The sequence below is a fragment of the Terrapene carolina genome, unplaced genomic scaffold (genome assembly GCF_002925995.2).
Source record: "Terrapene carolina triunguis isolate 2854851 unplaced genomic scaffold, T_m_triunguis-2.0 Scaffold231, whole genome shotgun sequence".
Classification (NCBI taxonomy): Eukaryota; Metazoa; Chordata; order Testudines; family Emydidae; genus Terrapene; species Terrapene triunguis.
In genome coordinates, this window is record NW_020664582.1 from 1,801,387 (window position 1) to 1,828,371 (window position 26,985).

Here is a 26,985-nt window from a genome sequence, read left to right on the forward strand (position 1 = left end):
CAAACTCCGTTTGTGGAACAACACTGGTATCCGAGCTGGAGTTCCGTGTCAGGTAGCCTGGCCACATACCTTGCTGGATTATAGCAGCCATTACTTACCAGGTGTGCCTACAGATACATAGTCAATAGTCGTAACTTCAGATACAAAAATGATACATGCATACAAATAACATAATCGTATTCTGCAAAATCATAACGTTTCCAGTGACACCTCCTTGTACAAAATGCATCATAATTATGCCGTAATCATATAATAATATCACTCTGAAGACTATGGGGTACAATGGGCACATGAGCACGGGACTCAAACCCCAGCTCGCAGTGTGTGTAGCCTTAGTGTCTCTTGAGCTTGGTGGAGGCCTCTTCTGTAAATACTAACAATTCATGATGATGGTGAAAAGGCTCTGGAGCTGGAAAGTCATTCCGATGTCCTTGAATCAGGTTGCAGTCTTCATTTTGTAATTGTTGTGAAAGCGCTATCATTGCATAGCGTGGAGAACTAGCGTACAGTTCAGTTCTCTCTTGTCTGATTTCCTTCTCTACGTTCGCTAATAATACTTTCTCTAGTATCCAGGTGGGTCTGCATTTCTACCTCGGAAACTCCCTTTGGTATTACAGCCGGAGATTAGCTCTGAAAGGAACCTTGAGGGTAGCGAATTATCGACGGATGATTGTAAATGCCCAGTGGTATTTATGCAAGTGGATATGAGCAATGCGGTGTTCATCTCTTCCGATGCGTGAGTGTCGCTGATGGCCAAGAGAAATGCAGACACAAATGCTACCCTAGAATTGACCAAAATCCTTCTATCTCGTCTTCTATCCTCTTTGCTCAGGGTCTCTCACCCCTCGTTCTGGCTAATCATTTTACTGGTTCTGTTTGCCTGTTGTGCTAGGTACTGGACAGAAACAATAAGGCGCTTATAGTCTAAGCAGACAAAGGGTGGGAGGGGAAACAGAGGCACAGAGAGGTAACGAGTTGATCAAGGTCACACTAGAGGTCAGTGGCAGAGCTGGGAATAGAACCCAGGTCTCCTGATTCCTAAGCAAGAGCTGTGGTCATTTCTCGCCCATGAATCCCAGGTCAAGTTGGGGGTACAGGCCATAGCATTCCCTGAACTCCAGAGCCCGGGTTGGATATCTTTCTGCAAGATATACCGTAGCCCACATAGAAGTTAAGGGTTTGATGCAAAAATCGCCGGATGAGGGTCCCTGGCGTGTGTTATGCAGGAGGTCAGACCAGGTGATCAGAATTCTGGCCTTAAACTCTATGAATAAAACGGATATGATCCTAGTAAATTTCACCTGGCTGCTCCAGGTGGGATCAGGCTGGGCCGGATTTGGCCTGCAGTGCCCAGGAACAGCGCAAGTACCTGAGATTTCTCTACAGCTGTGGAGACTCCTGTTTCTTTCCCGGTATCTCCCCCGGCACCCACAGAGAGCCCTGAACAATGGCTGATGGTCATGGTAGTGCCTCTCTTGCTTCTGTAAATTCACAGCAGAATGAAACTAAAATTTCAGTTGATTTGCTGTGGGGCTTGGCAAGCACCACACGTAGCAGCCAGGCTGTTAGTTTGATCTTCCCTTTGGGGTTTCCGAATGGCAGAGGGTATGGGCCGCCTGCAGTCCTGTAACAAACGCGCCCTCCTGATGCTGAGTTGTAAGCCCGTTGCAGACCCCTGGCTTAGTGTAACCTAGACACCTAGGAATCTTTTAATTCAAATATAATCCATTCACTGTGACGATATGTAGTCGCTTGTTTGCAGACCTCGCGTTTCCTAAGTGTGGTGTTAGTGATCCTTGCAAATCTTTCCTGGGCATTGTCCTGTTCGAATAACATGCTGAAGAGCCCTGTGCTTTAAAAGAATCCCACTCTGTCGGCACTTGAAAACTGCCTACGTCCACAGCACGGATCTAGGGCTCCCTGGCCTTTTCTTTTCCACTTGTGAGGCAGGCTACATTGTCATTGAGGTTTTATTACCACTGATGAGTTCAATTCAGACATTTTAAAGGGACATTGTCAGCTGGATTGTAGAGCCAAAGTTCAGATTTTTATGTATTTAAAAAGGCTTTTACACAACTGAATAGTTGTTGAGTTTGTTTGTTTTTCTCCAGCTTTTGTTTTAAATTTCAGTGGAAACAGACTTTTGGCTTGAAGGTTGCATGGTAATGCTGTGAACCCAGCTCTGCTGCTCTCTGCTAGGGCTTGAGAAGCAGGAAGTGACTGTGAAGAAGAAAAAAATGGAAATTTACCAAACTTCTTTTGTTGTCAGAGTCCCCAGTCCTCCAGTCAAATCCAGGTGGGTGGATCCTTACATGGGGCTCTGCCCCAGAGGCAGAGATCCACCCGTACGGGTCAGATTGCTGGATGGGAGCCCAAGTTAATAATCAAGTAGTATAAATGGTGAAAAATAAACTAGAAACTTACAATCTAGAGTGCTGTTAACAGGGGAGAAGGTATTTTTTAAAACTAAAAGCAAACTTGTCGGTGCTAAATCTCACAGCAGAACATGTAGCTACTAGATTTGGGCCTGCAGATCTCTGAAGAGCTGGACCATTGAATTTAGTAGCTGACACAATAGGCATGTGGGTTCGTGGGAGATCTGTGGTAGATATGTTCATACAAAACCACAGCCGTATTCTTCACTGTTCCATGACTCTACAGGTCAGTGACACACATGCAGTGGATGTTAGATACCAGACTGAGAAGTTCATAAAGTCCTTATCACAATTTACCTCAAACTGTTTCCATCTTACACGCAATAACGGTAGATATGCAAGGGGTGAGGATCACAGTTCAGGGTGTGGGTGACCTTAACTTTGGATTTCCAGGCTTTCTAAAATTTGTGTGTCACTGTTTGGGCGGAGGGGGAAGGATGGATTGAGTGTTTTGTTTTAATGAAAACGAAAAGGAAACTACAGATTTCTCTTAGGAATCCCCTACCCCGATACCCTTCAGTAACTAATAGAAACATACAGCCTTAACTTCAAGTTGCCAAAGCGCTTTGCCCAAGACGTGGAACTTGCGTTTGTTATTTCACAATCCTTGCAAACAGCTGTAGGCCAGAATTCCATTTAGGTGCATAAACTGGGAAGCCCCCACCCCTTTAGATTGTCAGTTTTCTGATCCAGGAAACAGTATCACTTACCTACTAGGAAGTGAATTTTCATTTAGACTGAACTCACTTGCAGCCAATCAGGATGTCCCGATTTGCATATTTAGTGTTGATTGGCAGCTGCTGCTCCTCCGGATAGCTAAGCATTGTTGACCTCCTTGGAGGTCAACAGTAGACTGTTTGTTACATGACCCTTTTCAGCCAATCATGACCCAGGATTTCATTGTACAGTAGGTAAGGAGGACGTCTGCCCCCACCTGGGTTTTGAGGCTGGAGTGCTTTGGGGGAAAGCTACCACGTAAGAGAAAGTGTTAATAGATCTGTTTCTGCTGCCACTACATTTTAAAAGGAGCACAAACCAATGGTGTGACCCCCCTCCAAAGCAGCGCCTCCCCCTGATGGCCTGCTTTGCTGATGGGCATCCAGGCCACTGTATATTTGGAAAGGCAGGAGCCCTTTATGTACGGGGGTCCCTTTCCCGTGGGGTGCAGCATACCCCCTGCTTGCAAACGTTGTGCACCCGATGGGATAGAAAACTCTGCAGCAGAGCTCTGAACTGAGATGATCCAAGCTGAGCTCGGCAATGCTGAGTAGTAGTGTGTGAAATCCAACGTAAAAATAGCGCACGAGGCAGGTGTCGAGATTTTGCACCTGGGGTTTGTTGAAGTGACTTGTAATTCCAAGCTGTAAAATAACCACCCCTGGGGCATTGGGGGGTGCTAAGTGATAGCAGCAAATGTCTCAAGATTCTTCTTCTTTTTTAATCAAATGATCTGGGGGGCGGGGGGTCTCATTTGCCGGTGGCGGCTCGTAAGCCCGGGGGCGTTGAGTAGAACTGCACAGGAATGACTCATTAGCTATCGTTTTCTTTATAATGCATCGCTCTCCTCTTGTGAACGCAGCCATCTGGGTGTCCATGCTTTATTCCATATGGATGAGTTGGATAACAAACCACAGCACCCACCCCTCAGGGGTGGGTGCTGCGCCCACGGGAGCCTGGGCTGCCCTACATCCCAAAGAGCTCTGCAGAGCCTGTGTACACCAGTGGACGCTCCGTTGCTACCTGCATCTCACCGGATACATGCCTCTGATTGTGATGAAAGAAACCTGCCAGCCGACTGATGGCTGCTCTGTTGGTTACATTGTGCCCTGCTCTTCAGGTCCCATGTTGTTTTAAGAAGGCTGTTAGCATACCGTGTGATACACAGATTGACCCTTTGACTGCGGCACTGGGGGGAGGGTAGCGATTGGTTTTTGGTTGTGTGCGCGCACGTGCAGAGCCTGGCTAACGGGGGTCTGATCCCAGATCCAGGGCCTCGAGATCTATTGCAACACCCATAACGAATAACACTGGAACTCCTGGGTTCCTGTTACGCCCCATGTTGGCCTGCTTGTCAGTGCTGACGACGTGCTTGGGGTCTAACACTGAGAGTCTTTGCCCCCAAACGCTTACGCTGTCGGTTTGATTGTAAACCCCCCAACGTTGGCAGCAGGATTCAGGCCTGGGTAGGACCCCCAAACTACATTTAACCTGCTGGTTTTGAAATTGATTCGCTTCTGAGTTACCACTGCCCCGTGAATTGTTCAGCGATTTCACCTCCCAGTTATCTTTCATGGAGAGACACATGCACTTCCTCCCCCCGGGTGTGTAGACTTTGCCACCTACCTGCAGGATTGCCTGCTGTTAGCTCAGGGCTGTCATTCTTCGCTCTAACAACGAGGAGTCCTGGTGGCACCTTAGAGACCAACAAATGTATTTATTAGCTCTGTATGTCTTGTCTCTCTCTCTCTTTGCAGGCCTGACATCCGCCCTTGAAGAGGATGGTTTGAAGGTGGGTGAACAACGCGCTCTGACTTGGCTCGCTTTCAGACCGTGGAAAATGGCAGCAGCGCTGGGTGCCGGAAGCAGTTCTGCTGGGCCACCTGGGCTCCCCAATTCCGTGCCAGGGCATGCCGCCCTGCCCGCAGTGGCTGTATGGGAATGGCAGGACGAGTTCGGCAGGTGGAGGCCATACAGAGGGAGCGTATGCAGCTTTATCGAACAGGCTCTCCAGACCCCTGCGCAGAAGGGGAGACGATCGGGAACCGGGCTGGCCAGCAGCAGTATCCCGTTAGGGCAGGCAGATGCCACGCTCGCCCCTTATGTCATCGACATACCAAGCCTGATGCAGTTCCGACAGGACACAGGTAAGAACCCTCTTTCCCGGCTGTATTCAGATCACTGTGCACTTAAAGCTTCACTGGGATCACTCGTGCTTTAAGCACACGTGCAATTTTAATGCTTTGCAAGGTTGGGATCTTAGAACCGTATGCCCTCTTCTCCCTCCCTCCCTCCCCCCCCCACCCCCCCAGGATGACCAGACAAACAAGCAATTTTGCCCTCTGCTCCGGTGCACAGGCAGAGCCCGGAGGGGCTCACGCGCCCCCCCCACCCACCCACCCCGACTCCGCCCCCTCCTTCCCCCATTGGATCCCTCCCCAAATCCCCGCCCTGGCCCGCCTCAAGCCCCGCCCCCTCACTGCCCCATTGGATCCCTCCCCAAATCCCCGCCCTGGCCCTGCCTCTTCCCCAAGCACGCTGCATTCCTCCTCCCTCCCAGGCTTGCGCTGATCAGCTGTATGGCAGCGCAAGTGCTGGAGGGAGGGGCACCCAGCACTCACCCTGTGAACTGCTCCAGCTTCTCCAGGAAGGTGAGCACGGCCCGGCAGAGATCCCGCAGCGGCTCCCTCCACCCGAGCCCCCGGTAGAAGGCGAGGCAGGCCTGGGCCTCCTGCGCCGCGCCCATGGCTCACGAAGCGGCCCGGCTCGGGCGGGAGGGCGTCCGGGAAGCGAGCCAGGCTGCCCCGGGGATCTAGTGCAGCACGTGGGCTTGGCAGCTCCAGGCCGGGGCGCGCTCAGCTGTTGCGGCCACCATAGAGTTGGGTGGAGAGGGGCTTTGCCGCCTGGCGGTGGCCGTCACAAAAAGACTCTGCCCTGCAGTGCTGCAGGGGGTCTAGTGCTGCAGGGGGTCTAGCTGGGCTGCAGGGAGCTGCCACTGCTCCCCCGGCCCAGCTCGGCTCCCCCCAGCCCGGCTCCCACCCACTGCAGCCACCGCTGGAGAATTCCATGGGCGCAGCTCCGCCACTGGGACCCCGTTTCTGCTCCTCTTTGCACTTGCTCGGCTGTGGTCCCCGTCATGCCTGTCCCTTGCTGGGCTCCCCTGACACCTGCGGTGCGGTTGGAGGGGCTGGCTGAACTTGTCATTTGGTCACCCTACCCCCCCCCCCCCCCCCGTGCACATCCCTTCAGAGGAGTTGCATAAAAAGGCCTTTTTGTGATTAAAACACTCATGTTTGATTCCCTTGTCCCCCCCCCTTCCCCGGCTGCAGCACCAGCCGCTCTGGCTTGGCCTAGCGCCCTGTGGACGCTGCTGAGCTAATGCCTGCAATCCCCACAGAATGACTGCCCCTTCACATTGATTTTCCTTTCCTGCTTTTTTCCCCCCTTTCTTCCAGGGAGGAGGGAGTTTGGCTTTTGAGAGCAAGGTGCAGGATTAGTTGCCAGGAAATCTGGGTTCTGTTCCCGCCTTTGCTCCTGACTCACTGCACAACCCACGGCCAACAGTTTAGTGGCCATTACATCTGGATGATCACCTTTAGCACCTAGGGGCTGACTTTTTTTTTCCCCACTGGAAGTAGTGAGCACCTACAGCTTCGATGGGGTTTTTGTGTGCTCATCACCTCTGGACAATCAGGCCTGGGTGTCTCAAAGTGGACAGCCAACATTAGTGGCGCCTTCTGAAAGCACAAGCCTATCTGTGCCTCAGTTTACCCATCTGTAAAATGGAGCGAACACCTGCCTCCCGAGATGTGGCAAGGCTTGGTTCGCTCTGAGGGCCTTAGAGAAGGGCAGAAGTGTTCAGATTTCTTGAATACAGTAAATCAGCTGTGTTCGCAGAGCGTAAGGGGTGATGAGATGATTCCTAAATGACAGGCCTGTAAGCAAGGACGGACATGGCCTTCTTGATCATGTTCCCGGCTCATATTCCTACTTTCTTGCTCTAATGTTAGGGTGAGTAGCACACAGCTGGGCTGGGCACCGCTCTGGGAAGTACCTGGAGCTTTGAAACGTGGCTAGGAAGGTGTCCCGGGTGAGAGATTTCATCAGCAAGATGAGTGTGTTTGGGAGCGTTTGTCACTGGCTTAGCACTAGTAGCTTTGAATATTCTTTAGGCACCCAGCAGCCTTGTTTGGATGGGGCTCATAATTCTCTGAAAACTGCCGTGGAGATCACCAAGCAGGCACCAGGACTGCCTCTTTCCATCCTGCTCAGTGACCAGGCTGTGAGTAGAACCCAGAAGTCCTAACTCTCAGGCCTGGCTCTCCGCAATAGCCAGTGGTCCCCTCTCTCTAGGCCCCCCCATTTACTCTCGGAAATTGGCCCTTTTTCTGACGAGGGCTACAGCAGGGTGATTGAATCAGTAAAAGTGATGGGCTTTGTCCCAGCTATGTGATGAGTTAGAATGGTCTCGGCACTCAGCAGTGGATCTGGTTCTTAGTGTAGTTGGAATCTTGTGAGCAGCTGGGGTGGAGGACCACCTAGGGAGCACCATTCTGTCCTAATGGCCAAACTGTGAATGGAATATCCTCCCCCAGGAGAGGGGCAATCTCTCTGAAAGCAGCTACTGATGCTCTATATTATCTTGTGTCTCTTTAGTCCCTTTCACTGGAAAAGGTTCCACAGCGCTTCACAAATTATATTCATGCAGGGACTGCTGAAATGCAGCCAGCTCTGGGGTGGAGGGAGGGGAGCTGCTAGGGTGGCGGAGTGAACGTTTTGGCAAAGGACCCTGGGGTCAAACCTCTACTCATATGAAACTATAATGGAACCTTTAATGTTGGGGCTGCTGACTCAGTTTTGAGGATCTTATCTGAAAGTCCCCTCCCCGTGAGTGCATGGGGCTCAGTAAATTGATCTTGAAGGGGTGATGGACCGAGATGGCCTGGCTGGGATTTGGATCTGTTGCTGCAGGGACCGCAGACACGTTGCCACCTGTTCGGTTTGCATTTCAGTATGATCCTTTAAAACTCTCTTGTCCCTACTCCCTCCTCTTCTGCTGGTGCAGTTATATTCAAAGCTCCCCCGTTTGAGCAAGGCTCCCTGCCTGTAGACATGAACGTTTTGTAAATGATCAGCCAGCTAACCTTTGTAATGCGCTAGAGATAAAATAAACGCCACAGGAAACGTTCCTATGAAAATCTTTAAACAGAGTGAAAAAGAGGCCACTGCGTTCTCCCTGCTGCTATTAGACAGACAAGTAGGCTCTTCAAAGGAAGCGAGGAAGAATAACAGGAAGCCAGTGTTAACAGGTCTAACATCCCCATAGAAGAGGAGCGACAGCTGCAAAGGCGGATCTCAGGCGCTGGATTAGAAGCGAGCCTCAGCTGCTGGTCAGCGCAGCGTAGCTAGAAGTAAATATCGGGCGGCTTCAGGAACTGTCCTAAAGCTACCACTGTCTGTGTGGCCAAGATAAGAATGGCCAATGCCCCGCCCGCTGGGTATCCCAGGGCGGTACCACCTCACACTGTATGTTGAGTCCCAAAAGCCACCTCTTCCCACGGCTGGGGGTAGTGGGTGCTGCGGTTGCGTGCTCTGAGACCCTTGTGCTGCTTTTATCCTGCAGTCTGCTAGGACAGTAGGATGTCCCTGCTGGCTTTGAACGCTAGCCCCCAGCTGAGCATCTGTCTCCCACCATCGTTTTCCCACCGTGTCCATGTCCCCCCCACGCATTCCTTCACCTGTGTGTCTCGCTGCGGATCCAGGTGTGCTGTAAGCTAACACCCCCTCCTTCGCTTCGTTTTCAGGGAGCAGTTCCTGGAACTTGCTTTGGGGCACGTACTCTGATTTTCCATCCCAGAGCCGGCTCCTCAACTCGAGGACGTCAGCCTATCCCTTGATGTCAGCGATACACTGATTTACACCGACTGAGAATCTGACCCACTAGGACAGGGGTCCCCAACACAATGCCCGCGGGCGCCATGGCATCTAAGTGCGCCCGCGTACTGGCCGGCAGATGAGCATCCGCCGAAATGCTGCGGTGGCATTTCGGCGGCGACGCCTCTGGATGACGCCGCTTGTCGGCGACATTTCAGCGGATGCTCGTCCACCGCCACGGTCCTCCGTGGCTCGTCTGGCACCCGCCAGACAAAAAAGGTTGGGGACCACTGCACTAGGATTTCCAAGCCTGATGTTTGAGCTACAAGGACTCAGCCTGGATCTGAGGATAGCCCTGGGGAAGATACTAGAGCTCCTTTGCTTTCAGTAGCTCTTAAGTAGCGTTGGTCACGTGTTTTCTCTTGTCATGGGTCAGTATTCTGCTGCTACAGCAGAGTAAACCAAGAGCAGTCAGTGCTCTTGTACGGAGCAGGTCACTTGCCGAGCTAATCTCTAAAGCAATGATCTGTAACTTTCTAAGCCCCCAGAGCCACATAACCAATTTCCGTAATATGCTGGAGGACCACAAAACAGCCATTATATGAGATACTGTGGTCGTATTAATTGGAGATGGTGCTTTACAGTAATTATGAAACTCTTTTTTTCATGTGGACCCATGTCATGGGGTATGTGAGGGGCCATGTTGTCCAGTGGTTGAGTGAGGACTCCTGGGTTCTTTTCCTGTCTAGTCCTGTCATTGACTCACTGGATGGCTTTGGGCAAGTCACTTTGACACCGTGCCTTAGTTTCCCCATCATAAAATGGGTACCTCACAGGGTCATGAGGCTTAGTGTTTGCAAAGCGTCTGGGCATTCGTGGATGACAGGTTCTTGTAAATCAGGGAAGTCCCCACCCCACTCTCTGCAGCACTCTCAATAGATTATGCTCCATAATCTTTCTTTATTTTTAACTTATGTAATAGAACCCTGAGGCAGGACTGCACTTACAGACATAAGCCTTCGCTTGAGCCATCTGTTCCTAGAGATGTTCCTTGACCTGCCTGTCCCTTCCTTCTGGCTCTTTTACCTTGAAGGAATTCTCAGCCTATTATGCATCGGAGTTGGAGCTAATGAGACCCTCCTGATCTGGTTGCCATAGTGAGTCACTAGAACAGCTCTGCCCCTCTACAAAGGGTCTTGAAGTCAGACACCTGAAAGTCAGATCCCGACAGCCCAATACTGGTCACAGTGCTGTACCCAAAGAGCGCAAAATATGATTAACCAAACACATTATACCAGAATCCAAACCAAACCCACAGAGTAATGTAGGAAGAGGCTGACTCCAGGGGAGTTCCCAGGAGACTAAAATGTTCAAATGCATCTAAGTGACTTAGGCTCCTGAGTCCCATTTTCCAAAGTGACATAGGCACTTAGGAGGCATTGAAAGTCATTGGGACCGAGGCTCCGATGTGCCTGAGTCACTTAGGCTTGTGAGCCACTTGGGTGCTTTTGCAGCAAAGAGTCCTGTGGCACCTTATAGACTAACAGACGTATTGGAGCATGAGCTTTCGTGGGTGAATACCCACTTCGTAAGAAGCATGTGATGTCTGCGTCTGATGAAGTGGGTATTCACCCATGAAAGCTCATGCTCCAATACGTCTGTTAGTCTATAAGGTACCACAGGACTCTTTGCTGCTTTTACAGATCCAGACTAACACAGCTACCCCTCTGATACTTGGGTGCTTTTGAACATTTTCCCCTGTACAAGCTCTGCAGCTGCAGAAAAGCCTTCCGTGAAGGTTTGCTCATGCCTCCCTGGGCCTCCCCCTTAGGTGTGCATCCCCAAAGACACTAGCACCATGGAGGAGCGGAGTTCTGGGGGCCCCTCTGATGCTGCCGGTGCCCGGGCTGGTTCAGTCCCTGCTGGGGGAAGACATTTTTGCTGACTTTTAATTTCCCCTTTTTTATTGGTTGGTTTCTATCCTCCTTGAGCAGGTTTTAATAAAAATAACCAGGGGAAATGTGCTTCTCAGATCACTTTGCTGCTGGGAAGCAGAGCCTTTGATATGTGAGCAGGCTTTAGCTCCCGCTGCTGGTCTAGAATAACCCTTGAACCAGCAACTCTGCTGTGGTTTTGTTCCCCTTCCCTCTGTATGAACAGCTGCTCTCTCTAGACTTTTCAAACTGCTTTCCCAGGTTTGCCTCTGACTTTCTCCCGGACTGTTGCACACACGTGTGTATGTGTGGGTGCGGTACCTGGCAAAGTGGCCATTTCAAAGCATCTCCCAGGATTGTTCAATCTCTGAAAGACCCACATCTACTAAGCAACCAGACCTGGGTGGTTGGCCCTTTGGTGGTCACTTCAGAAAAGTTCCACTGTCCCTTTTGCGTGTGATTTCCTACAGTGCCCTAAGGAAGTGGATGCAGAATTCCTATGGAAAGTCAAAGGGAGTTGGGTGCTTGACTCCCCTAAGCACTTTTAAAGCACCCTAGGGTGCCGCTTCTCCATAGATACTGCATTGCCATGTTTTTGCGTGGTTTTGACTGACGTCCAGTGTCTGTTTCTCTTGAACCAGGAACCATGCGATCCGTCCGCAGACACCTCTTCGCTCAAGACTCCGCGGCCGGGCAGGGCATCGTGTGGGAGTGGCAGAATGACGAAGGCGGGTGGTCTCCGTATGAGATGAAGGTCTGTGTGTTCCTGGAGCAAGCCTTCACGCATGGCCTTCGGCATGTAGACCTGAGCTCCTTGGGCTACAACTATGACATTGATTTTGTATCGCTGGTCCAGACCAACAAGACCTCCAGGTTCCAACGAGGTATTCAGAGGCGCATGGACACCCCGTATCCGGTGACCACTGCCACGGGGCCCCTTCACACGGCAGTGGCTTGTTCTTGTCAACAGTGCTTATTGAATAGTGGAACTGGCCCCATCACCACGCGCTATCGGCACTCCATGATAAACCTCCCCAGTTCATCGGCCGTGCCACAGGTTTCCAGTCGAACAGCTGCACTAAGCTCTTCTGGTCTCGGCTTTGTGCCCTATAACAAACCAACCTTGTCTGGAGCCAGGTCAGCGCCGAGACTCAATACACAGAGTGCATGGGCGCTGCCTCAGCCTGTGGGAGCCGGAGCCCCGAGCCCAGGACTGTCGGCATCGAACGGAGTCAGGTACAGAAACCGATTGCATTTAGGGCCTTCGAGAGAGCATAGTCTAACCTGCTAGAATTTGCCATGTAGCAGGCATTTGAATCCAGACCCACATAACAGTGGTTGGATATGATAAAGGAAAGAAAAAAATGGAGTTTGTTCCCTGTCTGGCTGCTTTGTGATGGATAAAGGCAGCCTGGAAGGAAGCTATTGCGTTCTCCTTCCCCGCTTGTTTTTTCACATTAGAAATCTAGGCCAGGTCTTCTCTAGAAGTCTCTATGGGCTCCTGGAGAACGTGGTAGGATTCTGATGTGGCGCATTCCAGGAAGGGGGAGGTGGTTAATGGAAGGGACAGGGTTTTATTCAGGCAGTTTAAAACTGAGTTAACACAGAAGCCCCCCCCAAACCAGCCAGCTGTAAAAGAGTCGTGTTCAGAACCCCGTCCCTTCAACGAAGGGCCGAGAGTGCTCCCGGCATGCGTCTGAGACTGCCAGTAAGTCATCCAGGAAAGTCCCTCCTTGACAGCTCTAAGTTTAGTTTTTATGAATCAAAAGACCTTCCCATATTTTTTTTAATCAGCACAAAGAATTTTTTAAAAAACGGAAACCGCATAAATCCAGCGTTGTTTTTCTTGTGCTGCTCGCCTTTGAAGGTACCGAGCCAGATTCACCTCTGGCGTATCTGAAGTCAGTGGAGTGATGCCACTGCCGAATTTGACCCATTCTATTGGACAGAGCCTCCAGCTTTATAAGGTTAAATGCTGAGGTGTGGCTGGATAATCAGAGACGCAGTTCGTTCTCCATGTGCTCTCATGCCGTGAGTAAGGCCAAGATTTTGTCACGGAGGTCACGGAATCCATAACTTCGAGACCTCTGTGACATTTTCCGCTGGAGGTGTCAGCTGGCAGGGGCCCAGCAGCTCTCAGCTGCCAGGAAGCAAGGGACCCCACAGCTCCCAGCCGCCGTGGGTAGCGGGGAGACCTTGCAGCTCCGAACCAATGCAGGCAGCAGAGAGCCCTCCCTGCAGCTTCCAGCCACCACCAGCGGCAGGGGCTGGGGCTTGCACCAAGGGGTCCCCCTGCCGCTCCCAGCTGCCTTGGGCAGCAAGGGGGACCCCGCAGCTGGCAGTGGCAGCGGGGGGACCCAGAAGCCCCAGCGGCCGTGGGTACTGGACCCTCCTCACTTCCCATTTTGTTATAGTTATTTCTAATAAAAGTCAGGACCAGGTCACGTGGATTTTTGGTCATTGCCCATGACCTGTCTGTGACTTCTACTAAAAAATAACCATGACAAGATCTTAGCCTTAGCCACGAGCAGCGTCTGTCTGACGTGGCAGGACTGAAAGCACAGCAAAAACGTCATTTTTGGCAAACACAGTCGGAGGCTTGCCTCGTGAAGGCTGGCTGCTTGGGGCTTCTGGTTTCTCCCCTTTCCACTGAGGTCACTTTCTGGTGGGGGCTTTTGGGCAGCTTCCGAATGTTTTCAAGGGAGTAGCCGAGGTGGAGCAGAAGTGCTGCACTTGGTCCCTTGTTCTATCAAGGGATTTGGCCTCTCTTGATTCTGCTTCACCCCGTTGTAGAATTCTGTTCATGCTACAGCCATCACTTGTTTGGCTGTTCCCTGACACAGGTGAGACAGGTTTCCATCTTGTGGTGTAAGTGGGCTCTTAGCTGTGTCTCCTGAACTGGGCTACAGCCCGACAAAGAGCAAAGGGAACCGTGTGGGGGACATGTTTTTGGTTCCTGCCTACGCTACAAGAGAAGTGTTTCAATGAGTGTTGCGGCTATGTTGGGGAGGGGGCGACTGTGTTGTAACGGTGCAGAGGTGGGTGCAGGAGTTCTTATGGATCATTTCATTGTTCTGCCTTTAACCGCTGCCCCACTTCTGTGTCGTGGTGTTACATTTCTTGGAGTGGCTCAGCTGGCTGTGTTCATGGCCCCTTCCCCAGGAAAGCAATGAAGCTGAGGTGCTCTGGGGAGGAGACTCCAGTGTGTACCTGACCTGATAAGGCTCTGTAAACTGCCAAGCCCATGTGCACCTCTCAGCCCTGTTCTCCTGCTTGCTTCCTCTCTGGGTTTTAGTGTGATACGGATCTTTTGTGCCACATCCCGTTTTTGCTCCCTCCCAGCAGCAGAAGTGTCAACCTGACTCAGTTCCACAAGTGGAACAAGCTGATGTCCAAAAACCATTCCAACTTGCACAGGATTCTGTCCCTTTACAAATATTCACAAGGGTAGCAGCAGTAACAGGTGGATTGTTAGTTGTAAAGCACCCTTCATTCAAAGTGTTTTGCAAACAGCGAAGAGCTAAGACCGCAAACCCCTCCCACCCAGGAGGTAGATGTACGTTCCATTTTACAAATGGGGAAACCGAGGCACAGATGGGCCTTCTCCAGGGTCACACAGCGAGTCAGCCACAAGAGTCAGGAATACACTCTAGGGGTTTATCAACACTTGAAGAGAAGGGGGTGGGGGCGGGAAGCCTGCAGTAGCGAGACTCATCTCAGAGCCCCAGTTGTCTATCGGGCTAAAAATAACAGGGTAGACGTTGGACCCCGGGCTCTGAAACCCGGTGAGCAGGGTGGGTCTCCGAGCCCAGGCTCCAGTCCAAGCCTGAATATCTACAATGCTATTTTTAGCCCAGCAAGCCCTAGTCAGTGGATCCAGGCTCTGAGACTGTACCACCAGTTGTGTGTGTTGTTTGGGGGCTGGCGTGTTTTTTTGTTGTTGTTTTTTTGCAGTGTAGACAAACCCTGAGACGCGCTGGCTGGGGGCATATTTTTCCAGTGTAGAGGTACTCCAGATCTCCTGACTGCTGTTGCTCTTGTATGTAGCTTGTGTTCCGCCTTTATGCTTCATGATACTTCAGGTCCATCAACAAATAACATTTCCCATCCTCTCTAAAACTACAGAACAAATAAGGAAGCGTTGAAAGTGGGAATGATTCCCTAATTCTCTACACAAAGCTATTCCTGATGGACAATCAAATTGAGTTGAAAGGAAAACTCCATGTAATGTGGTCACTGCATCAAACTGCAGAGCTCAGTTGATCACTAAATAATGTTTCTTTAAAGCAGGGGTCGACAACCTTTCAGAAGTGGTGTGCCGAGTCTTCATTTATTCACTCTAATGTAAGGTTTCGTGTGCCAGTCATACATTTTAATGTTTTTAGAAGGTCTCTTTCTAAAAGTCTGTAATATATAACTAAATTATTGTTGTATGTAAAGTAAATAAGGTTTTTAAAATGTTTAAGAAGCTTCATTTAAAATTAAATTAAAATGCAGAGCCCCCCGGACTGGTGGTCTTGACCCGGGCAGCGTGAGTGCCACTGAAAATCCGCTCGCGTGCCATAGGTTGCCTACTCCTGCTTTAAAGTCTCCGAGGTGCAATTAACACTCCTAGAGGAAACTGCTGTCTCGGCAGCCTTGTTGTGGTGCAAAATCGGATTGAGAGAATTCATGTCCCATTGGAAAGCGTTCGGAAGTCAGGGGGCTCATTTCCCAGCTGTTCTGATCTTGGAATTGTTCTGGTTTCTCTGCTTTCTAAAGAGCTGAATTTTCTCAGTCCTACTATGCATCATTTGGCCGGGCCTCATGCGGAGAAGTGCAGTGTGGTATCATGCGCACTCCCCAGTAGCGGAGAGGACGGCTGAATAGAGATCCCAAAATAACGGCCGGCAGTGATTTCTGAAAACTGTTTCAGAAATTCAGCTGTTTCTTATCTGTCCAGCTATTTTGGGCATTGCCCAGAAACCTCTGCAGGTTTGCCGTTTACAAGTTGTCATGTATCTATTGTATAGCCAACAATTCATTTTTTACATAAAGACCGTGGTTTGTACACTTTGCTGCAAGGACTACCTCAATTCATAGGCCAGTTTGTTACCGTTGCATTCCATCTCTCCGCACTGCTTGCTTTCTGCTCAATAAAACCGAAGACACCTGCTTCGCCTGCTCAGTCAGTTTCAGATGCTTGAAAGGTGCAGTCTGCAATGTCTGCCGATCACAATGCCAGGACCCAGGCAATGACTCCAAAGGGATCTCTTTGGCTATCTGGGTGCTTTCTTTCCTTTCTCTGCAACTCCCCTGCCCCCAGCAGAATACAAAGAACTCCTTTGGGACTGGGTTGGAAGTCAAGAGACTTTAGGTCTTTCCCCAGTTCTGCCATTGAGTTTCTGTGTGGCCTTGGAAGTTACCGCTCCACACCGTGCCTCAGTTTCCCATTTTCCAGGTGGGGATAATATTGACCTTCCTCTGTAAAACGCTTGGAGATATAGAAATGAAAAGCACTAAATATTGTTGGCTCTTAGGGCTGGTCTATACTTAGCCGCTAGTTCGGCGGCTGGAAATCGAACTTCCTGGTTCGATTTATCGCGTCTGGTCTGGACGCGATAAATCGAACCAGGAAGTGCTCGCCGTCGACTGCGGTACTCCAGCTCAACGAGAGGAGTACCGCGGAGTCGACGGGGGAGCCTGCCTGCCGCGTGTGGACCGCGTCTGAACCGCGGTAAGTTCGAAGTAAGGTATGTCGACTTCAGCTACGTTATTCACGTAGCTGAAGTTGCGTACCTTACTTCGACTTGGGGGGTTAGTGTAGACCAGGCCTTAGATTTGTGGTTTAAAAAGGACATTACCAGAACTAGGACTAATGGAAATGTTTTTGTGACTGTTTTTGTCTGATTTCCAGTGACAACAATTCCCTGTTGCGGATTTAAACCTCCCCTAACAGTATTTGCAAAGCTTTTTGTGGTTTATCTACGGGCCCGTGATTTATCTATGGGCCCGATCCTGCAAAGTATTACTCATGTAGCTGTTACTCATGTGAGTGGCCTCCTGGAAAGAAAGTGGGAGAACTTCATCCAGTGAAAGTTTGCCTGAGCCCATGTGTTTGTAAAGTGCTGTGTACGTCTACAGAGCTAGGTGTGTTTCACTGTAATAACCCAGACATTGGAACATCGTATGTGTGCAGGAGAAGCTGAACATGAACTTGTTAGTTTAATTGTCCAGGCTGATCCAGTGTAAAAATATAAACAACATGAAGGTTGAATAGTCTATAGGACTTTTAAAGTGCTTTGTATTGTTAATACAAGAGGATGGTAGTAAGGGGAATATGAATGGTTTTTTAAAATTATTTTTGAGCCTCAGTGTCCTGATTTTAAAAAGAAACGTTTACTCTGATTTCTAATAGTGCAGTATTCTAGTTTACATTCAGACGAGACAGTTACAGGTGAAGCCCTGTCTGAACATTAAATATCTCTAGCATTTTGCATACGAGGAAAAGATTCTTCCTGTCCCAAATTCCCCTTCTCTTTCCAAACTACTACACAGAGCTCTAGGCTATTGGTCTAGTTGGCTGCTGACTTTCCTCCCCAGAGGTGGCTGCATTTCAGTGGTGCATTTATATATATATCGTTTGCGAAGTGCGTACTGATCCTTGTGGAAGGAGGCTTTAGGAATGACCAGAGAGGTACTGCAGACATCACCCCAAGACAGACCTTCCCTAAGACTAGGTTAGGTACTAACAGTAGGGTGGTCAAGTATCAGGGGGTAGCCATGTTAGTCTGTATCCACAAAAACAACAAGGAGTCCGGTGGCACCTTAAAGACTAACAGAGTTATCTGGGCATAAGCTTTCGTGAGTAAAACCCCTCACTTCTTCAGATGCATGGAGTTCTGTAACTTTCACTCCATGCATCTGAAGAAGTGAGGTTTTTTACCCACAAAAGCTTACGCCCAGATAAATCTGTTAGTCAGTAGGGTGGTGTGAGCTCTTTGTGGGATAAGGGCTGCCGTGAAATCAAGGAGGGGGAGTAACTGATTCCAGATCAGCCTCATTTCTGCTACCTCTGTGGATTCGTGCAAGCAGAAGACAGGCATTCCTCTGGAAGAATACAACCCCTCTCGTATGTCTCGTGGGCTACTGTTTCCTGTACTAAACACACAGCCGGTTTGGAAACACTGGTTCACAAACAGAACCAAACTGTTCTGTCATCTCAGGAGCATTAAGGGATGCTCAGATAAGCTCGCGCCTAACTAATATGCTTTGTCACTGATGCTGGACTGGATTGATTCTTAATCCACACCTAGCAGCATAGTACCAGAGCGTCCTAAGAGCCATTGCATTGCCTTCTCTTGCCCATGTGGACTACGCTTTTGGGACCGAGTGGGCAGTTTTCAATAGGGCCCTGGTTAGGATTTGGACTGAGAGTCCCACATTCCTGGAGGGCCCAAGGGCTGTGAGCTGTTAGTATATTGAAGGTGGCTTTGGAGGAAGCTGGTCCGTAGCTTGGCAGACGAGGGTGCCCATCAGTGAAGTCATGAAACTTGCTGACTTTACTTGCAGACAGTGTGGTGCCCACTACATTCACAGTAATCCATGGCCCATTAAGCCTTTTAGAGGCTGCGGAGGGGTTACTTGATCAGGCATCTGCTGGGAACAATGCAACACCACAGGGAATATGGCTTATACTCAGGGTCATTGGAGGGGTGTGGGAGAGACTAGGCACACCTGCAAATGGTGAGACAGGAGTGGTCCTACGTGCAGACTGTGAAATCTGCCTTTGTGGCTTGACCCTCCTGGCTGCTAGCTCCATTCCAGATCACCGTCCGGCTGTTAGTCAGTGCATGGCGCAGGAGAGAGCCACTTGACATTGCTGTGGGGAGATTGTCAGACTAACTTTCTGGGGGACTGGAACTTGGTTTGGAAGGTGAGAGTTTTGTCGGCTTCCTTTACCCTGTGAGCGTCTGGCTGTGGAGGTTTCAGCCTTAGCTGTGGGGGTTTTTTGGGGGGTGTGGAGGGCAATATCTAATATTAGCCTGTATCCTAGCCAGACCCTTGTCATTTGTTTCCGGTGCACACCATGTGAAAAGCTATTCCTTTATTTGATGCTGGCAGATGTCTATCAGTAGAGCTGGGGGAGACTTTGGGGAGGGGTCCAGAGACCATGCTCTTGCACTGATGGGGGGAGGACTGTAGCATTGGAGGAGCAAGCTCATACCCCGTGATTCAGGAAAGGATGGGCAGTGCAACTCCTTGTCAGAGGATGTTTCTGGATCCTAACTCTGGATTTTGAAGCTCTGTGGGGTTTTCTTGTATTCCCCCTCCCCCGCCTGACCCTACACGCAGGGATTCAGAGGGAAGAGGGACAGTGAGGGTAATTTGGGCCTCAAATAGCAGCAAATGGAAAAGGGACAATTTCACCCCAAGCAGACAGCCCTGGATGGCTTTTCCCTTTCTTTCCACATGATGGACTTGAGTCGGAAGCCCAGTTAATTATTCCTGGCTGGGGTTCTGTTCTCCGGCTTGTGAAATTCCATTTTCCAACAGAAAATATTCTAATACCCATGTATTAGAGGAAACCTGAGCAGCCGACTCTCACAATGTGTTTCATTTTACTTCTAGCTGTGACATTCCTGGGTTACTTTATACACTAGATTCCCCCTCCTCCCCTTTCCCTCCTCAGCTAGGGTTTGTTTCTGCAAAATGTTTCTTCTTTTCTTCCCTCACAGTCCATATGCGTCTCCTCCTTTTGTCGCTTGTACATTTCAGGGAAATGTTAGTGTTTGTGGCTGATTCAGTGTCAGTGAACATAAGGGACTAATTACCCTGGCAAGAGCTGGGTGTCTGTGTGAGCTTCCAACACAGAGCTCTTCTGATGCATCTCCGTTGTGACGTACCCTTGCCAGTTTTGTGGTCCAGGCTCAGAGCCCCAACTGTTCTGAGGCTGGGTTTTGTGACACTGACCTGTGTGTACAAGGGGCAGTGAAGAGATTTCGGTCTCCAGAGCAGCCACCCAATGAACAGGTTTGCCCCCCTTTCATCTCTGGGTATTTCCTGTCCAAAGACTTGTCTACACAAGGAGAGGGGGGCCCTCAGGAAAGTTAATGCGAGTGAACGAAGTGGATTAGTTAAATCGCATTAAACCCCTGTGTGGATGCTCATATTCAGAATTAAAGTGGCCGCAGATCAGTGTAGCTTTAATTGAATGTAACTGAATTAAGGAATAGGCAGAGCTGCAACCGTGCGTCACCCCTGGAGGATACCTAGGTCTGAAACACAATTATAACGTGTATTTCGCTCTACACTGGCAAGAACATGCCAGGTTATAATATGGTTTGAACATGGGGTCTGCTCTTTTGCAGCAGCGGAAGCAGTTGAACGAAATGCATTAATTTTACATTTATCCCGGGCAGGGCAGGGGGGTTCAACACATTTTTCAAAGGTCGGTTAAATTCCGGATTCCCTTGAATCATTGATAGATCAAGGTAATTACAGAGAGGAGCAGGAAACAGTGTGGCCCAATGGGTAGGGCACTGAATTGGAATTCAGGGGGTGGGGGGGGGAGTCGATTCTTGGCCCTGCCACTACCCCACTGGGTTGCCTTTGGGAGTCATTTCGTTTCTCTGTGCCTTATTTTCCATCTGTAACATGGGGGTGGGGACGCCAACCTTCTTTTGCAAAGCACTCTCCGTAAGAATGGTGTATTTATTATTCCCACTGCCAGCTGGATGTGTAGCAGAGAGAAACTACAGTGCAGTCAGCACCTTACCATTGCTGGTGCCATGGGCCTGTTGTGAGCTTAGCTGCTTTCTGAAGATAACACCAGGAGTGGGAAGGGGTGGATTTCTAAAGCGATGGGAACCGCAGCGTAGTAATGCTCTTTGCATCACTCTAGTTAATTACAGAGAGGGATAAATCGCTGAAGTTTGGTAAGAAGTGTCTTTGATGTAATAAAGGCAGATCTAACACTGCGGCCGGAAGCCGCTCGACAATGTAATAATTATAAAGCGGACCAACGTAATCCCTGGTGTAACTCCATTAACGTGACTGAAATTAAACCAAGGATAGCTCTGGCCCCAAATGTTCAGTTCAGCCGCATGTGGTGGCAGGAGGCTTTCATAGCTGTAAGCTAGTTTCTGTGTGTTTAAAAATCAAAGGGGGGTGAGTTTACAGTGGTTTGACATACACCGTATTTGCAGATTATGGGTGTGGTGCCGAATACCCACAATTTGCATTGACTTCCCTGGAAGTGGGCAGATGTTCAGCATTTGTCAGGATGGAGCACTATGTGAGAAGTGGCTAGGGCAAGGAGGAGGGAATGAGGGCTGAGTTCTAGTCCTGCTCTGCAACGTCCTCTTTTTTCCCCTCCCACCATTCACCTGTCTTTTCTGTAGACAAGGAGGTAAACTCTTTCTCGCTGTTTTTGTATAGCACGGTGAAGCCCTGAGCTCAGCTGAGATGCAACGAATAACAAACCACTTTCTGTTGTTTCCCATTTTGTTAAAAAAAAACCCTAAAGAAATCTAGCTAGTGTGATGTTAACTCGGTGAAATGGGAGTCCAGAATTTTCAACATACCCAGCCGTGGGGCCTCACACGGGCAGGTGATTTTACTCCTGATGTTGCTCAGGATTAACTGCTCACAATCCAGGGGTGCAGCTGGGAGGTTTGATTCGCTCAAGCTCGCCTGCCGAAAACAGCAGTGTGGCCGTTGCGGCATGCGCAGTCTCGGGCTAGCCACCTGCGCTCAGACCCAGGGGGCTGGGCAGGCTTTGACTTGGGCGGCGATCCACGCTGCTGTTTTCAGGGCGCTAGTTTGAGCGCAGCTAGTGCGAATCTGTCTCTCCGGGCTGGGGCGCACGCCTCCCAGCTGGAGTGTACACATCCCCATGCGGCCGGGTATCACAACGCAAAATGTCTCTCTTGAGTGAGATCTGATTTAGACTGCTGTGTCCTCTGTAAAAACACAAGTAACGGCGAGTTTGGGCCAGTCTGAAGCAGGAAATGTATTTTTGGGCCTGGGTTTGTAGTGCTCCGTCTGGCTTCTTTTGTTCTTTGAGGAAGTGCAAGTTCAGAATCAGGTCAGGCATGGCCATTTGCATCCTAATAGATCAATACAGAGTGCTGCAGAGAGAGCCTGGGCAACCTTTAAAACATTGGTGGAAAGAGGAACAGATCTTCTGTAGAAACAGAGTTTTCCCAAGCTCAGTGTTTAAGGCTGTGATTCTGTCCTGCTGTTACTTCCTTATTCACATCGGCAGCTTTAGCTCTAGTTATTCAGAGCATGGATGGAAGACCAACTGGGTGGGTACATGAGGAGTTTTCTCAGGCTACTAAGGGGTGGGTGGGAAGAGTTTTCATTAGAGTCCATTGATAAATTATAGCCACTGCACCACCTTGCTAGCCACACAACTCAAAGCTTGCTCAGCCCCCGGGGTTTGAGCTCAGGTGGCTAGCTTGAGTGAGTCAAACCTCCCCCAGCTTCAGTGTACTTACAGCATAGCAGTGTGGCCTAGTGGATGGAGCACTGGACTAGGACACAGGAGACCTTGGTTCTATTCCTGGCTCTGCTACTGGCCTGCTGGGTGACCTTGGGCAAATCACTTTGCTGCTCCGTGCCTCAGTTTCCCCATCTGTAAAATGGGGATAATGCTACTGACCTCCTCTGAATAGTGCTTGGAGATGTACTGCTGAAAAGAGCTAGGTATTACGGTTACCATTAAAACCATGCTTCATGTCATGTCCCCATTATAGCCAAGGCACTTTAAGGTAAATTGTTGCAGTGAATCCTTCCTGTTTGTGCCCCAGTGAAAACAGTTCTGCAGCTGTTCAGGCGTCTGCTTGACAGGCCTCCACCATCACTCTATGAGCAGCTGTTTGTTCGGGCAGGTGGTACAAAATGATCGTGCATCTGCAAAACATAAGAGAACTATTGTACTTCGAAGGCCTTGGAGTTATTTGACTTTGGGGTTTGAATCCAAGCTTTCAACTTTATTGTTCCCCAGCTTGGCACTGTTTTGGTTAGAAACATGTGGGTCAAATTCCAGTGGAGTGTAGACCTTGCCTACGCCGACAGGAGGGGGTCTCCCATTGGCGTCAGTAATCCCCTCCCGGAGAAGCGATAGCTGGGTTCATGGAACAGTTCTGTCACCGACCTAGCGCTGTCCCTATGGGGACTTAGGTCGGTTTAATTATCCTTCAGAGGGGTATTGCTACGCTCTGCTTCCCTAATGCTCTTTAGGGAAGTGTCTGTGTCCTGAACCTTAGCAAGGGCTGCCTCAGTGAGGGGAGTTGAGCCACCTTTTCCCCTCCCTGGGAACGTGCCCTGTTTCCCAGGGATACTATGAGGATTGCTGCGTTAAAGACCGGGAGAGGCTCAGCTGCTGTGGTGATGGGGGCTGCGGTACTTTGGCTGGATAGGGGGTGATACAAACCCTGAGCTTTAGGCGTGTTAGTGGGAGTTGCCCAACTTTTGCATGTAGCCTTTTGCCCAGAGTCCTTTCCACTCTGGTGTCATGGGAGTAAAATCCACTCTGTCCTAAACAGGCAACTGCAGACCTTTCTATTTAGAAATGGATGTCAAAGACCATCTGATTTCTTCCCGGTGCCTCTGTCCCTGCAAGGAAGGAGAAGCAGTGTTGTCATGTCTGCCTTTTTCTCTTTGAGCATGTATGTATGGCAGGTGCTTTACTCGTTCAGAACTACTTAGTTTGGGTCAAACCCAGTCAGCTCTTCCCGTGCCAGGGTAGAGAGAGAGGCTTTAACATAAGGGCTCTTAAAACAAAGATGCTGCTGACGTAACCATGAGTAATCTCACGCCAAGGCCTCTCTTTCTCGTGCAGCTTCAGACAAGTGTCTGGGGAGACGTATCGGTGAGCGGGCATCTGTCGGAGACATGGACCGAGGGAAATACTGCTCCGTGGGCTTGACTATATCAGCAGATGAGAGGAGTCTTTGAGGGGCCTTTTCTGCCCCCCAAAATATTACTTCTGCTGTAGCAACGGCAGGCGTCTCAGGCTCTGCTCCGGGCAGATCTATCCCGCTCCCCTTTGCCCAACTCCTTAACATCTTGTGTAGCCGAATGACACACTGCTCCCAATTCATTTCACTGCACCCTGGCAGCTTGGTCCGCTGGCCTGCCCTGTGGTTCGCAGATCTAGGGTCCATCTTTGGTGAGTGACTCATTGGCATAACAAAACTTTATACCCAGTACTGTGGCTTTGAATATACCCGCAAAACCATATGGTGAGGAGTCTCCCCAGCAAGAGGAACCCATCACTTCCCTCCATTTCACCAGGCCTGGGTCTGTGACCCTAACGAAAAAATACGTACTAGGCACAGGAGATTGTGTTCTTCCCGCGGTGAAATCCCAAGGCCACTTGTCGTTTCCCGAGGGCCCTGACTCCTGCAGTGGTTGAGCAGTACGAGAAACGTCCCTGCCTACTCTCACAAAGCCTGGTTTGTCTAGGCTCCTGGCTTGCCCTGGTGGGCGTCCAGCACACGTTTTGAGCCCAGATTACCCAATGTTCCACCCTTCTATGTACTGTAGCAGTGACAGGAAACCTCGATATGTTTGTTCCACTTGAGGGATTTTGCTTCTGCTTTGCAGGGGGCAGTGGTGCTTTCGCCAGTTCAGCTACTCCGGCGATGCGGGCGTACAAGTACTTAGTGGATGCCTGGTATCTGCATTACTTGATCTTTCCTTAGCTGGCAAAAATGGGGCGTGCAGTTCACCGCCAGTGCCCACGAGTGCAGGATGGTAAAAACACCTGAACCCTGCTACTCTTGAGCTTCCAGTGTTGTTACCATCATTGAATTACAGATGAGGCACCTCTGCTGCTCTCTCTCCTCTGTAGAGGCCTCTCTGGAGCTTTTTAGTACTCTTGCAAACGGGGAGGAGACCTATGCCGTTCTTGTGTCATTCTCTGGAGACGCACCTTGTAAAAGCCTCACTTATCCACCCACCTTCCCTGCTGAGCCCAGGATTTGGTTGCATTCTTTAATCTTTTCTGCCATCCACAAGAAGGAAAAAAAGGGAAGTGATAACACTAGAGTCTGCAACTCTCCACTCAGCACGGGGGATGAACCAGGCTAGGGGTGTGTGTGTGATGACATGGAGGTGCGGTGGAGCGGGCAGTCACGTGATAGGATCACGGACCCAAAGCTTAGAACTTGAGAGAACAGCTCTTCCGGGTGGGACGTCCCTCTGTCCTGTGCGGTGTTCGGGAGGGAGGAGGCGAGCCGTTTTGGTTCAGGGTTGTCAGCTCATTGACGTTGGTAGAGCGATCCTCAAATTCGCCTTCGCTCATTGAGCCTCAAAAAACATTCATTGTCCGCGTTTGGAGGGCAAGACGCATTCACGCTGTGGCTTTGCTCCTGAGAGGTGACCGAGGAGGGTGGAGGTGGAGGGTAGAAATGAGGCGTGGGAAGAGATCGGGCTAGAGAGGAAAGGGAGGAAAAAAACACCAAGAAGAGAACTGCTGGGAAGAGGCCAAATCAGAAGAGAAATATTGTGAAGAATGAAATGGATTTTAGGGTCTAATCCAAGCCCTTGGCAATCCCTTGGGGCCTTTCCAGGGACTTGGGTGGGCTTTGGATCACGCCCTTAGCGAGAGCAGCGAAGTGATGTGTCACTTGAAAAGATTGCGACTTTCCGGACAGCTTAGTGTGAGGGGGAAAACCCAGCCCCTGAAATAGCCGGATGGGAAAACCACCATGATGCAGATTTGTAGGGCCAGAAGAAACCATTATAATCCTCTCCTCTGACTGCCCGCAAAACACCAGCTATAGCACCTCAGCCCGTGGATTCCTGCCTCGAGCCCATAACCTCTGTTTGAGTTACAGTGGTTACGTCTCAAGGCATGTAAGGGAGGAGGAGCAATGGGGGGAGAAAACAGGAAAGTGGGTTTTGAAAGTTATTTAATAGAGAACCTGCTTTGTGCAATATTTGGAATCTGATTTTTAATGCCGGTCCATCGCATTTCTTTTGGCCTAGAAACAGAAGCTTCTCTTGGCCTGTGGGGGGGGAGGGATCGGTCCGTCCGTCCCAGAGCCTATAGACCACTTTAATAATCTGAGCCCAAAGACCCCATGGCCTTTGCTTTTTGTAAAAGTGGTGCTGCCGCTTCTCTTGCTCTAATAGCCTGTGCAAAATTGCCCCTCCCCTCCATTGTGCTGTGTGTTTGTGCCTGTTGCTTTCTTCCCTCCACCCCAGAGATGGCTGCATTTCAGTAGTCTTGTATGTGTATAGTTTGTGATGCCCTATCAGGTTCTTTTGAGGTGACAGGCACTGGGTAAGTGTAAAACATGATTATTCCTATCTTACATTGAGTGAATTGGGATTGACTGACTATCTCACTGATGCAGAGCATGGCTGCCTATCCTCCTTGGCTAATGCTCCATCCTAGACTGAAGTGGTCTCACAACCCCAGTACCTGAAACATCAGAGTTGGATGTTCCCTTTCCATTTATACGGGCCTTGTCTACATGGGATGCTACTACGCAGCAAGCCAGGGTGTGAATCTACAGTGCTATAGCAGGGTTCACACGGACGTGACTACGTGGCCAGCTAGCGTGCTGTAGATTCACACCCTGGCTTGCTGTCCTTGTAGACAAGCCCTTGGTCTCCTTTCCCCGCTCCACATAACCCGGACCCTCTTCCTCCTGCTGTGACCTCTTGTCTCGGTGTGTTTTCAATCTGCTGCCCTCCCTCTCCTTACTAATCGTTGTTGTCGGCAGAACACGCTTCTGCGGCCCATGCCCAGGTATTCCAAATTCACCTTGGTTTGAAATTCCATCCCCTTGCAGGCCACTGGAACCCCCCCTCCCCCACCAAATTCCTAAAGAAGCTAGGCTGGGATTTCCAAGCGGGGTGGTCAGACTCAAGGGAAATTGGACACCTCACTCCTTTAGGTGTCTCAGGCCTCCCATTGCGTTCCCATTCCCATGTCCCAGTGCGGTCCAGTGGATAGGGCGCTTGGACTGGGATTCCCACCAGACTTCTGCTGCGACTTTCACCTCCCTGTGTTTCATTTTCCC

At 50.1% G+C, this 26,985-nt stretch overlaps 1 protein-coding gene across 4 annotated transcripts in view; it reads left to right on the top strand.

The window, feature by feature from the left end:
- The first annotated feature begins 4,912 nt into the window (after positions 1–4,912).
- Positions 4,913–26,985, top strand: part of DTX2 (deltex E3 ubiquitin ligase 2) — a 55,206-nt gene continuing 33,133 nt past the window's right edge. For all 4 annotated transcript variants that reach the window (XM_026656531.1, XM_026656532.1, XM_026656533.1 and 1 more), the window contains exons 1-2: positions 4,913–5,299; positions 11,602–12,196. In XM_026656531.1, coding sequence (XP_026512316.1) covers positions 4,993–5,299; positions 11,602–12,196 — 902 coding nt within the window. In that variant the 5' untranslated portion in view covers positions 4,913–4,992. The remainder of the gene's footprint in view (positions 5,300–11,601; positions 12,197–26,985) is intronic.